The sequence below is a fragment of the Rhinichthys klamathensis genome, unplaced genomic scaffold (assembly GCF_029890125.1).
Source record: "Rhinichthys klamathensis goyatoka isolate OS25496 unplaced genomic scaffold, OSU_Roscu_1.1 h1tg000201l_1, whole genome shotgun sequence".
Taxonomy (NCBI): domain Eukaryota; kingdom Metazoa; phylum Chordata; class Actinopteri; order Cypriniformes; family Leuciscidae; genus Rhinichthys; species Rhinichthys klamathensis.
The window spans coordinates 79,207-91,390 of NW_026606727.1; the positions used below are offsets into that span (position 1 = coordinate 79,207).

The 12,184-nt window shown below is 40.0% G+C and overlaps 1 protein-coding gene across 1 annotated transcript in view; it reads left to right on the plus strand.

Moving 5' to 3' along the window:
- slc49a4 (solute carrier family 49 member 4) overlaps window positions 1–11,857 on the plus strand; it is a 41,299-nt gene extending 29,442 nt beyond the window's left edge. The window contains exons 8-9 of the mRNA XM_056263165.1: window positions 972–1,154; window positions 10,079–11,857. Coding sequence (XP_056119140.1) covers window positions 972–1,154; window positions 10,079–10,194 — 299 coding nt within the window. The 3' untranslated portion in view covers window positions 10,195–11,857. The remainder of the gene's footprint in view (window positions 1–971; window positions 1,155–10,078) is intronic.
- Window positions 11,858–12,184: the final 327 nt, after the last annotated feature.

Here is a 12,184-nt window from a genome sequence, read left to right on the forward strand (position 1 = left end):
AAAAAGTTTGTAAAATTGTGAAATATTATTTAAAAAATTAAGTTTTAATTAAAAAAAAAATGCATCCTTGGTGAGCAAAAGAGATGTCTTTCAAAATAATTGAAAAAAATTACCGACCCCAAACTTTTGAACGGTAGTGTACAATAAATCCATGTATAATGTTTAAATTTGATGGACTCCTTTTTTATGGTGATGCTGAAAAATGCAAAAATACCATGTTTTTTTGCAACATTTCTCGTAGGTGTTGTTCCCGTAAGTTTGTTTCACTTTTTATGTACCCCCACACCTCAAGCATCGAGGTATTCATCTATAATAATCTTTTCTTATTTACCAACCAGTCTTTTAGTTGTTTAGCCCATTTTGTAATGAAACCTAGTGTTTGCTATGTACTTTTCACTTACGCTGGCAGCTGAGGCTCTGATGTGCTTTTTCTCTTGTTTTTGTGCATTTGGGCCATCCTTTTCTCTTTGCCCTGGTTAGAACCAGTTTGGGTTTGTTTAAAACAGTACTGCGCGCCCACACATGGAGTAGCTTCTATCACTGAGAATGACAATAGACTGATGAGTTTCTATAGCAAGGTGTTTCTTTTTGCCAATTTTTTAAAGCAAAATTGGGTTTTGGAAATGAAAGTGTATTTAATATTGGAATAAAATACATTTTATTGCAATTTCCACACTTCATTAAACTTCAGCTTTGCTAAGATAATAAGAAAGATTTCTGTAGTACCAACTTCGCACATTATAATCATTACTTAAAGATGAGGTTGTAAGTGTTTTCGTAGTTGATTTGTGTAATGTCTGCTGAAATGGGGTTTGCCAGCGCAGGAAGAAAAAAATTTAATTAGAAAGGTTTTTTTTTACACTCAATCAGTTGCAAAGTCTTTCTCTTCCTGTTTAAAGAAGGTATTATTCTAGAAATGTATTTGAGATTCAGCCCGCTGTCTCACTTTTTCTCTCTTTTTGCTCCTTTAGCCACTCTCTACACCTCCTGCATCCTGGTGGGTATCTTCATCAACAGTAGTGTGCCCATCTTCTTGGAGCTGTTCATTGAGACGGTTTACCCTGTACCTGAGGGCATCACCTGTGGAGTGGTCACCTTCCTCAGCAACCTCTTCACTGGACTTTTGCTGTTTTTCCTCACCTTTTACTTTACAGGTACCTTGATATTTTTAACTCTTTAAATGCAAGGTTTACAGCAAGGAAAACAAAGCTTTCACTCAGCCTAAATAAACACATGGCAGAGATATGGACGGTCAGTGTCATTGTCCTTGTCCTGAATGATGATTAACTTTCAGTGCAAAGCTCTTCGCATGAAAAAAAGTGCAGGGAGATTGACTTGTCTGCCCTGTCTTGCTCTGTAAATACAAGCTTCCAGCTGAATATTGATGAGTCACTTTGTGACAGGTTTCTTTGGAATGACAGGTAGTCCGTGATAGTTTTATTCTAGCTCTTGTATTGGTGGACACCGTTTGTCAGGTTAACACAAAGGCTGTATGTGTTTTTCCATTCAAAAAACAGCATTTTGTTATATGGTGTGCCTACATAGCACATACATGACATTTATACACATGACATATATACATGTAGATAACATAACAATGATTTCAATTATTGTTATTTATTAATGGTGTTCAGCATTCACTAAGACATTCACCAAGTATGGACGAATCTCCCATATCTTTTCCAGGAAATGTCCAGTTCACATTTCACCCCGAAAAATAAATTAAAATTAAATCTTATTTTGCATAAAGAAAATGCAATTTACTGTCAGAAGTTTTTACACTTGTGATTTTCTTTTTTCAGTAAAATTAAGCACATTTATTCTTCATAATTTTATTCACATTTTTTTTTTCAAAGTTAAAGTCAATTTGTTATTAATTCAGTTTAAGGTAGTGGTACAAATACTACTAAGATGTATAAATAAATAATATTAATTATATTAGAATATAAATATTTATAGTATTGTATTATTAAAATATACAAAGTAATATAAAGATATATCTTGTTAAAGTCTGTTTTTATGCATTTGGGGATTTGATTTTCCTGAAAATAATATCATAATATTAAGTCATAATAGCATTTTATTTGCTTTTTGATTTTGATTTGTGGGGTAAAAACAGACTTACGATACAATAAAAGGCCAATAAAACTGGTGAAAATCACACAGGCATACATTAAAGGAGTGATGTGAGCCATACATGGGGACCAGAATATGATATAGTTGTTTTTCTTTTTTTTAAATTTACTGGAACCAGTAAGCAACCACCTAGCCAACATTAAGAACATCCCAGAAACCAAATAGAGCATCTCTGAAACTTCATAGCCATGTCTAGGAAACCACCCACAACACGTGGTGCTTGCCTGTGAAAAACTTACCACCCCCATTTTCTTTAGAAATTAGCACTGCTGTCAACCTCTGTTCACACTGACTGACCACTGTCAAATCCAGATGTCCGCTGTGATACTTAGCTCCCCATTCTGTCAGCGGCCTTGAGTGACCGGCTGACAGGTCTCTGTTTTGATGAGCAGTTAGGTTGCTGGACGGCTCCCAGGTGTCAAGAAAGGCTGCGAAAACTCCTCAGTCTTCCTGCTGATCCCTTGGAGAAGATTAAACTGAGATGAGTGAGCTTAACTGGCTCATCCTTTCAAATCTGATCGGGTTATCGGTTCCAAATGAAGCCATGAGATTCGTTCTGCTTTTGTGTTGCTGTCAGTGCCGCAGTTGCCCGCCAACACCGTGCCATGGCTGAAAATAATGTTGGAACAATTAGGTCTCTATATATAGATGGTTATTGCGTTGGCATTGCTATTGAGTTTTGGACGCTTTCTGTTTAGCCCAAGCGGTGTGTAGGTGCTGAAGAGATGATGGATGGATTTCTGTTTGTTTCATCAGAACCATCCTGCAACCTCTCGCTGTTTCCACTGGCAGAAAGCCCTTCTAGACATAATAAGCTCTCTGTTAGCTAAACTGCACAAAGTCCTCCTTAAAGGTGCAGTTCCACTTGAAATTTGACACATAGTTAAATGAATAGAACTTTAGACAGATGTTTAAAATGATGTGCATGTGCATTTGATGAAAGCTCTAGTAATATCACCCTTGCACATTGATGTAACATTTATTCTGTTGTTTTCATTGGCATTTTTCATATTCTTCATAGGATATTTCTTTGAAGTAATGGCCCAACTGTAAAGGCTGATTTATACTTCTGCGTCAGACCTACGCCGGAGCCTCTACGCTATAGACTACGCGTTGGTTTTCATTTATACTTCTGCGTCGTTGTCCGCGTTGACGTGCAATTACACATGCAGAGGGAGCATGTGAAAGCCGGGGAGCGGTTCTAGCAGACCAATCACAGCGCTTGCAGTACGCGTAGAACTGACGCGTTGTTACATTTTTGGAGAGGTGCACGTCAGGGTACGCCGAAGGGTACGCGCGCTACACACAGCCTACGACGTAGCTACGGCGTGAGTTCGACGCAGAAGTATTAATTGGGCTTAAAAGTGTTGGTAACGCTTCCTTTTACAGTCCTGTTACCCATGTACTTACTATGTACTTATTATAGTAATTATAATTACTGGGTAATAACTAGGTACTAACCCTGAACCTACCCCTAAACCTACCCCTAACCCATGTACTTACCTTATATTAGCCAGTACTTTCTAGGTAAGTACACTGTAAGTACATGTAAGTACTGTACTGTAAAAGGAAGCGTTACCAAAGTGTTGCCATCTAGTGGACCCACCAGTTCTAGACATTCTACTCAAAATTTACTGAAAGTTAAATTTGGATGCTGGAATTTTTACACTGTACAAGACGTAGTGACGTAAAACGTAAAACCGAAGCATATATTCGGCTTAAAGGCACTGTTACACTGCCGTTAAAAAGTTTGGGGTCAGTAAGATTTTATTTTTTCTGAAAGAAATTAATACTTTTATTATGCAAGGATGCATTAAATTAAATATATTTCTGTTTTAAATAAATGCTGTTCTTTTGAACTTCCTATTCATCCTGAATAAAAAAGCTTCTCAGTTTACACAAAAGTATTAAGTAGCACAACTGTTTTCGACATGGATAATAATGAGAAATGTTTCTTGAGCACCAAATCAGCAAATTAGAATGATTTCTGAAGGATCATGTGACGCTGAAGACTGAAGTAATGATGCTGAAAATTCCGCTTTGCATCACAGGAATAAATTCCATTTTAAAATGTATTAAAACAGAACGTCTGGCCGCTGGTGGGCATCCGTTGGGCTAGTGTTTGTGGTGTGTTCCACATACATCTCTATTTGGGCCCTCGTCGGTGACAGTTCAGCCGATTCAGCATCAGCAATTGGCGTGAGAGAGATCCTCTGATTGGCTGTTCAGTTTAGTGGATAAGTGCATGAGAATAAAAGCGAAAGTGATGACAGCGAGCGAAGAAGTTGAGACGGCACAGACAGAAGGCTGTTCTAATTTTATATCATCTTACCTGAGCATTCCAATAAGCATGTATTTTTATAACAATATGAGCCGCCTACTGCATGGAATAAAGAAAGTGATCAACATGATGGTATTCAAAATGGTAAGCAAGCGGCCAGACACAGCTGATGCGAGGCGACAACAAAAGTCGACTTTTTTCGCCGCTATTTCTTTGAAGACGGCTTGGTGTGTCACGACCTTCAGAAGAAGCTTGAGTCCTGACAGAGTTCTGTTGTTTACCTCGTTGTAATTACCCTGTTTCTTTTGATTTCATTGCTAATATACACTCACCGGCCACTTTATTAGGTACCCCATGCTAGTAACGGGTTGGACCCCCTTTTGCCTTCAGAACTGCCTCAATTCTTCGTGGCATAGATTCAACAAGGTGCTGGAAGCATTCCTCAGGGAGTTTGGTCCATATTGACATGATGGCATCACACAGTTGCCGCAGATTTGTCGGCTGCACATCCATGATGCGAATCTCCCGTTCCACCACATCCCAAAGATGCTCTATTGGGTTGAGATCTGGTGACTGTGGAGGCCATTTTAGTACAGTGAACTCATTGTCATGTTCAAGAAACCAATTTGAAATGATTAGAGCTTTGTGACATGGTGGAAGTAGCCATCAGAGGATGGGTACATGGTGGCCATAAAGGGATGGACATGGTCAGAAACAATGCTCAGGTAGGCCGTGGCATTTAAACGATGCCCAATTGGCACTAAGGGGCCTAAAGTGTGCCAGGAAAACATCCCCCACACCATTACACCACCACCACCAGCCTGCACAGTGGTAACAAGGCATGATGGTTCCATGTTCTCATTCTGTTTACGCCAAATTCTGACTCTAACATCTGAATGTCTCAACAGAAATCGAGACTCATCAGACCAGGCAACATTTTTCCAGTCTTCAACTGTTCAATTTTGGTGAGCTCTTGCAAATTGTAGCCTCTTTTTCCTATTTGTAGTGGAGATGAGTGGTACCCGGTGGAGTCTTCTGCTGTTGTAGCCCATCCGCCTCAAGGTTGTGCGTGTTGTGGCTTCACAAATGCTTTGCTGCATACCTCGGTTGTAACGAGTGGTTATTTCAGTCACTGTTGCCCTTCTATCAGCTCGAACCAGTCTGGCCATTCTCCTCTGACCTCTGGCATCAACAAGGCATTTCCGCCCACAGAACTGCCGCTCACTGGATGTTTTTTCTTTTTCGGACCATTCTCTGTAAACCCTAGAGATGGTTGTGCGTGAAAATCCCAGTAGATTAGCAGTTTCTGAAATACTCAGACCAGCCCTTCTGGCACCAACAATCATGCCACGTTCAAAGTCACTCAAATCAACTTTCTTCCCCATACTGATGCTCGGTTTGAACTGCAGGAGATTGTCTTGACCATGTCTACATGCCTAAATGCACTGAGTTGCCGCCATGTGATTGGCTGCTTAGAAATTAAGTGTTAACGAGCAGTTGGACAGGTGTACCTAATAAAGTGGCCGGTGAGTGTAGATCTGAATTATTGTGTAGATTGGTTACCATTGTGCATTGAAAATTGCCCGTTTCCTCTTATATTGAGCCTGCCTCGACTTTCTTTTATTTTCCAGATCCTCTTTTTTTCAGCCACCCAAGGTTGTATTGATGTGCTTTTAAGAATAGCACCTGCCTGTGACAGATGATACATTCACAAATTTCTTACACTTTCTTTGTGTTTACTTTAAAATGAAATGAAAGGGATGTGCTTCATTGAGTGACTGTTGCTGTCCTTCCCAGCTGGCCATTTAAATTGGCAAGGTTGGTTCATTCACCCTTAAATCCGAAAGCTGTGAATAGCTGGTAAAGATTGAACATTCAGCCTTTTTTGATTGTGACTTTGTAAAGGACATGTCACCTACTGTTTGAGGGTGGCCCGTCTGTCAAATGGCAATAATAAAATTAAGGGTCCAGTAACCTTTTGTAGAGACCCAGAGTGTGTACTTCCTGATAGGTTATGCCTGCTCTAAACTCTTTTTGCAGCATTCGATTTAGCACGTTCAATTGCCTGTGAAGGTAAACCTTCAGCAAAATCAAGTTTCCTAGAGCTTTTCACACCATGCTTAAACCGGAGTTGAAGCTGAGTATATTTCCTAGGGATGAAATATTTATGTTATAATGCACATATACTGTACTATACCGTATATTTTTGCATATGTATTAATTGTGCATGCTAATTTCCTCATTTTAGTTTTAGACATTGTCACTTAAAGTTAATTTTTAAAAACAGTAATTTAATTGTAATTGTAATCTCTGCACACAAAAAAATGTGTGTATGCATGTACTGTATATATGTATGTGTTACATATATGTTTACCATTTATTAATATAATTGTATTTATTCTATAATATTAATTATAATTTATTTTAATTAGTTTTTGTTTCATTTAATTTGTCTTATTTTTTTATATATAATTTTTCCTCTTTTTTAACACAATGTATATTTAGAATCACATGTGTATAACAAATCAAACTCAGAACTGCAAAATATAATTCTGGTTTAATCTTGTAAGGAGAAAACAGAGCCTACAAACTGTCAGTCATCCTCTCTTGATTCTGCTTGGGGCCAGAGCAAGACATTAAACTGATCTGAAATATGCCATCAGTCTGCCAGCTGAATGGGGAGCGATTAAGAATAATTACAGCAATAAGAGGACCATCTCAGACACCCCAGCTCGCTTGACAGGAAGTGAGGAGCCCCGTGGGTGAGTGAGACGACATTGGGCCGCCCGGTCACGACGCGAGACAGCGGCTGTAGGATGTTTCCTCGCATCCCTCCCTGCTTGTCCTCGCTTTTGTCCCAGCGTTCCGCGTGTAAGAGATTTTGAGTGTCACGGTGAGTGGCCTGTTTACGCTGTCATTCCACCGTGGCCTTTTCAGCACATTACAGCCCATGAGACGATGGCAGGAAAGAGACAGGCTAAATTGCACCCTTAATAACAACATCTCTGCATTCTGCTGTCAGGTATTAAGAGGAGGGAAATGCGACATAACAGTTTGACTGCAGTGTAAACTGACAGACAGGATATAATTGCTGTGCTCCTATTATTGCGAGAGAAGGAGGGAGAAATCGAATCCTTTAAACCAACTTCTTTTGTATTCTCCATAGCGGCGCTGCCTTAGGGAAAGGTTGGGCCGCTCTGTCCAAAGTTCTGCCTTCCATTAGCGCTGGAAGGGTGACTGTTGACGACTCGCGGATTTTTGGGGGGCGTCTGATTGGATTACCTGAGCCGAGCCGAGCCGCTCTCCTCATTAACATGCGCTGCAGACATCCTGCCTGGTGATGCTACCTCTCTCTTTTAAATTGATGAGGCTGGGGCGGGCGTGCAGCACAGACATAATAGCCAGATAAACACAACTCCATTAACCCGCCGCTACACCAAGCGCAGCTGAAGGGCTAGTAAGGCCTGATTAATGAGGGGGACTTTTGGAAAGAATCCCCGCTTCCCATTTCTTCGAGTCGTCATGGCTCTATCGTCCGCCGTACCTGGTTGTGTTGACTGTGCTGCATGGCTAAATCATATCATTTATCCCAAATGGGCTCAGCAGCTGACCCAGCATGCATTTCACCTTCTGCCATCGATTGCAGCTCTCACTTGAGGGGCAATTGATCAACCTGTTATCTGGATACGGGACGCCCTGAAATTGAAATCCACTTCTCTTATTAAATTAAGTTGCGCTCTTTCCTTTGTCCTCGAGGGTCTGTGTGTTTGACCTGGTTTATGTTATATTCAACCCAGCGCTCTATCAGAGCCACAGCAGCTGGTGTGAGGCTTTCATCTATTGAATCGCACACTGCAGTATATGTACTCTGAATGTGTTTGCACAGCTCTCGCATGCAGTTTTCAGTGTTGTCCTTTAAAAAGTATCTTCGTATTCATGTGCAGCGCGTGTGAAATGATTCAATTGCTGGTTTAAACTTCAACCTTGTGCAAAACCTCTCGTAACTTTAACTGTCCAATGAAAGGAATAGAGCGGCTGTGGGAACCTGCTGTGTGTGTCTGCTATCTCTCACAGTCTGATGTATTTCAAACAATTATTAGTATATTTTGTTTTTCTATTTGCCTTTGATTATTGGAGCATGACCATGTATATGGTTTGGTCAGAAGGAAATGAAGGGCTGTGATATCTGTTTTTATGTTCAAAGTTTGTAAGTGCCAACTGCATTTAGTCAATGTGAATTGTTGTTTGTAACCACTTGCAGCTCTGTAATGTAGTGAAATGGGCCATTATATATATATATATATATATATATATAAACTTTATTAGAAGACTTTATTTTATCCATCACGAGTTTATGGGATTTTGAAAAACAGTACCTAAATAGCTATTTGGCTATTGAAGAAAAAAACCAACACATTTACATGAATTTACCTTATACGTAAGGCATGGTCACATGGCAAAAAGGTCTATTTCCACTGTTAATAATGTAATGATGCACTAAGCACTGCTCACACAGAAGTCACTTCCAAGTAGCATTCAATTGGTCAATGCGGCAAATTCTTTTAAAAAAAAATGTTTCACGCCTGCTCAAAATTCTGAATGTGTGGACTCCTATTGAAATGACTGGATTTTGCCTTTAGAAAAGAAATGTAATGCATGCTAAGCTGTAAAAAAAAAAAATCTGCATTATTTTCTTGTACCTTATAGGCCAAGTTAGCCTGGTTAAAACCCGACCATTCTCAGTTGTAGCTGAGTTATGGTCTGTCAAAGCGTCATAGACAAATCATTTCCAGAGGGGCGTCACCAATGGACGTCGCGGATAGACCTAAAACCAATCAGAGCGATGAAGGAGATGACGTATGCAGAGCGGCAGAAACATCTCCAAATATTGTTCTTTGCTCGGTTTTTAACAAAATGGAAACGTTCAAATCGCTTAAAACAGACGCGATAGCTGATTCGAACATGTGATGTTCGACGGCGGCATCCATCTTTGTAATGTAGGCTACAAAATCTGCTTCAAAATCCCAGCGCTTTCGTCATCGTGTAAAGCCCGCCCCAACGTTTCTGATTGGTGCCTCGATTTCGACGGATTGGAAATGGGCTTGAATGAGCTCTTTGCCAGACTAACTTTCAGAGCAAATCTAAATTTGCCGGAAGTTGTCTGGGTTTTCCCAGGCTAAGGCCAAGTAGGCTTGCATTGTTATTTTTGTATGTTACTGTGTTTATAAAATTATGATAAACATTCTATCTTTCGGTGAAGTATGGTATTCGGTGCTCTAAATGCTGTCATCACTAACCACAGTCATCCTTGGATGCTAGTTTTTTTTTTAAGGTGCTACTAAATATCTTTTTTTAGGTACTAAAAAAAGAAATAAAAAAACACATTTACATTTGTTAACTTACTTGATACTTACAGACATGAAGAAAATATGCCTAGAATAGTTGTATTTAATGAATGCCGTGCTGTGGGGGGAAAAGATTGTAAAAAAATGTTGCTTTTATTTATTTATTTCGATTAGTAATGCGAAAAAGAAACGCTATTTCCAGAAGTCTGATAAACTCATGTCTGTTCTATCATGCATTGATGTACAGTACGTGGTATCCAGCGCTCTTCACACTATCATCGCTAACCTCAGTCAACCTTGCTATTTTGTTTTTCAGAGCTGTCCTGGTTGAACTGGTGTTTGACAGGATCCTGCATCTTCAGTCTCCTGCTCCTCCTTTTCTTCAGGGAATCGTACGACCGCCTCTATTTGGACGTCTTTGTCTCCGTCTGAGCACACCGAGTGAGCTTTTTCCCGCAGAAGAAGACTGAAGGCTTGTCTTTTAATGGACAATGTATTCCAGCAGAGTGCACAGAAAGGACACACAGCATGTTGCTCACTTTAATGGATCAGTGCTTTTTTTTTTTTGAAAGATGTTGTAATTGTGAAATATATGATCAGCAGTGATGGCAGTGCATTGTGTAAGCATCATAACTAACAGTAGGAACTTAGACTTGACTAAGGAGGAAAGAAATGTAGATACTGACCTTGACATTTTGCCTTCTGAATGCATCCCTTTTTATATATTTTATTTTACCCTTTCGTTTTTTTACGATCAATGGAAAGGATGTGTTTATATACTGTCACGATATAAGGGACATTTATTGCGTAGAGATGCAAGCACAAGCGGATCTTCTCGTGGATTTGGCAGTGCCCCATGGTGATGACTCCTCTAGTGCTCTCACCACATCTAATGGGAGTGTAATGGATAATTATAGACAAGCTCAATTAGCCGCCTGGCGGGAGATATGGCCGTCTGTGGACCGGGGACCTCTTAGAGCTGTAGTGTCACTTGTAAATAGCCTGTGGGATCCAAGCTTTAATTGACCTGTGATAGGTCTGTCAATAAGCGGCATTTGCCATGGTCCTCAAGTCTTCTCGTTTTCCTTATCAGCCCATATTATGCAAAGGATTATTCACTCCACTGTGGGGTTTAACTAATCGTTTTACAGCGATTGGTCCGATTCTGTGTCATGTTACCTCAAGATGTCTGAAGTTATGGTTTATGAGATGAGAGATCTATATTCATGTTAAGGTAGCCATTTGTGTTCATCTCTAGCTGTAGCATGCGCACAGTGGGTGTCTGTTGCACAAGCCTTTGAGCCTTTTTACAGAATTGTTTGCAATTGATTATGTTTTAAGAGCATTTAAATGTAATTTATTATCTCATTTTAGGGATTAATTCACTAATATTGACTATAAGGGATTGTTAGCGTTTTAACATGGCATTACTGACTGCTGGAACAGTAAAACACCAGCAACAACAGCCATGTTCGGTAGCCTTTCGTGATTTGTGGCACAACCTCATGCATCAACGAGGGCAATATTCCCTCTCCCTGACCTATGACCCGTGAACTCACTGGTCTGTTCTCTCCTGCATTTTTCAGCATCACCATAAAAATGGAGCCCATCTGCTTCATCGCATTAGTTGCGTGCAACTTTCCTGTGAAAGGTGAAATTTGGTGGCCTGAGACTTGGATTTAGGATTGACTTCAGTGGAACTGATTTGACGGTTATCGGTGGAAAGGAAAAGCATTTCATGGACATGCTGAATTCTTTCAGCCCTTACATTTCCACAGCTTTGCAACTGAGAACTTTGGACACACAGTTCGGTTCTCCTCTGGGAAAAGCCTGCTTGCGAATCACTTTCCGTGTTTCTCTGTACAGAACGGTTCTCTCTTTTACCTGTGAACATGCCTTAATTAACAGTAATCTTTGTTCTGTCCTCCTCTCCACTGTGATGTGCGTGCCATGCTGCAGTCGGTGCTTGTGCTCTGTTCTGTCACTGTAATGTTAATGATAAGTGGCACAGGAGGGGTGTACGTGTTCCTGTCCGTGTGCAAATACATGTCAAAGATTTTTAGCACCTTATTAAAAAGATGTTTTTGAAATGGAATCGTGTCTTAGTCTCCTCTCTGTCATCGAGATGTTGACCTGGCTTCTATGTAATGAGAAAGCGTGAAAATAAGTTATAAAACAAATATTTCTGACTCTAAATTATGATTGGATGAGCCATGTACAAAGGCGTTTTAAAATACTGCAACGATTGAAATGTTGGCCGTGTTAACCACTCATTACAGAATGCTGCCTTCCTTAGAGGAAACAACTTTTTGTTTCTACTGAACGTGTCATCATGGGCATCTATATGTATGAGGTCATATTTTTGGATTTTGCAGACGCTTCACAATGCCCCACACCCTTCAAAGCATGAGATCATAGATGA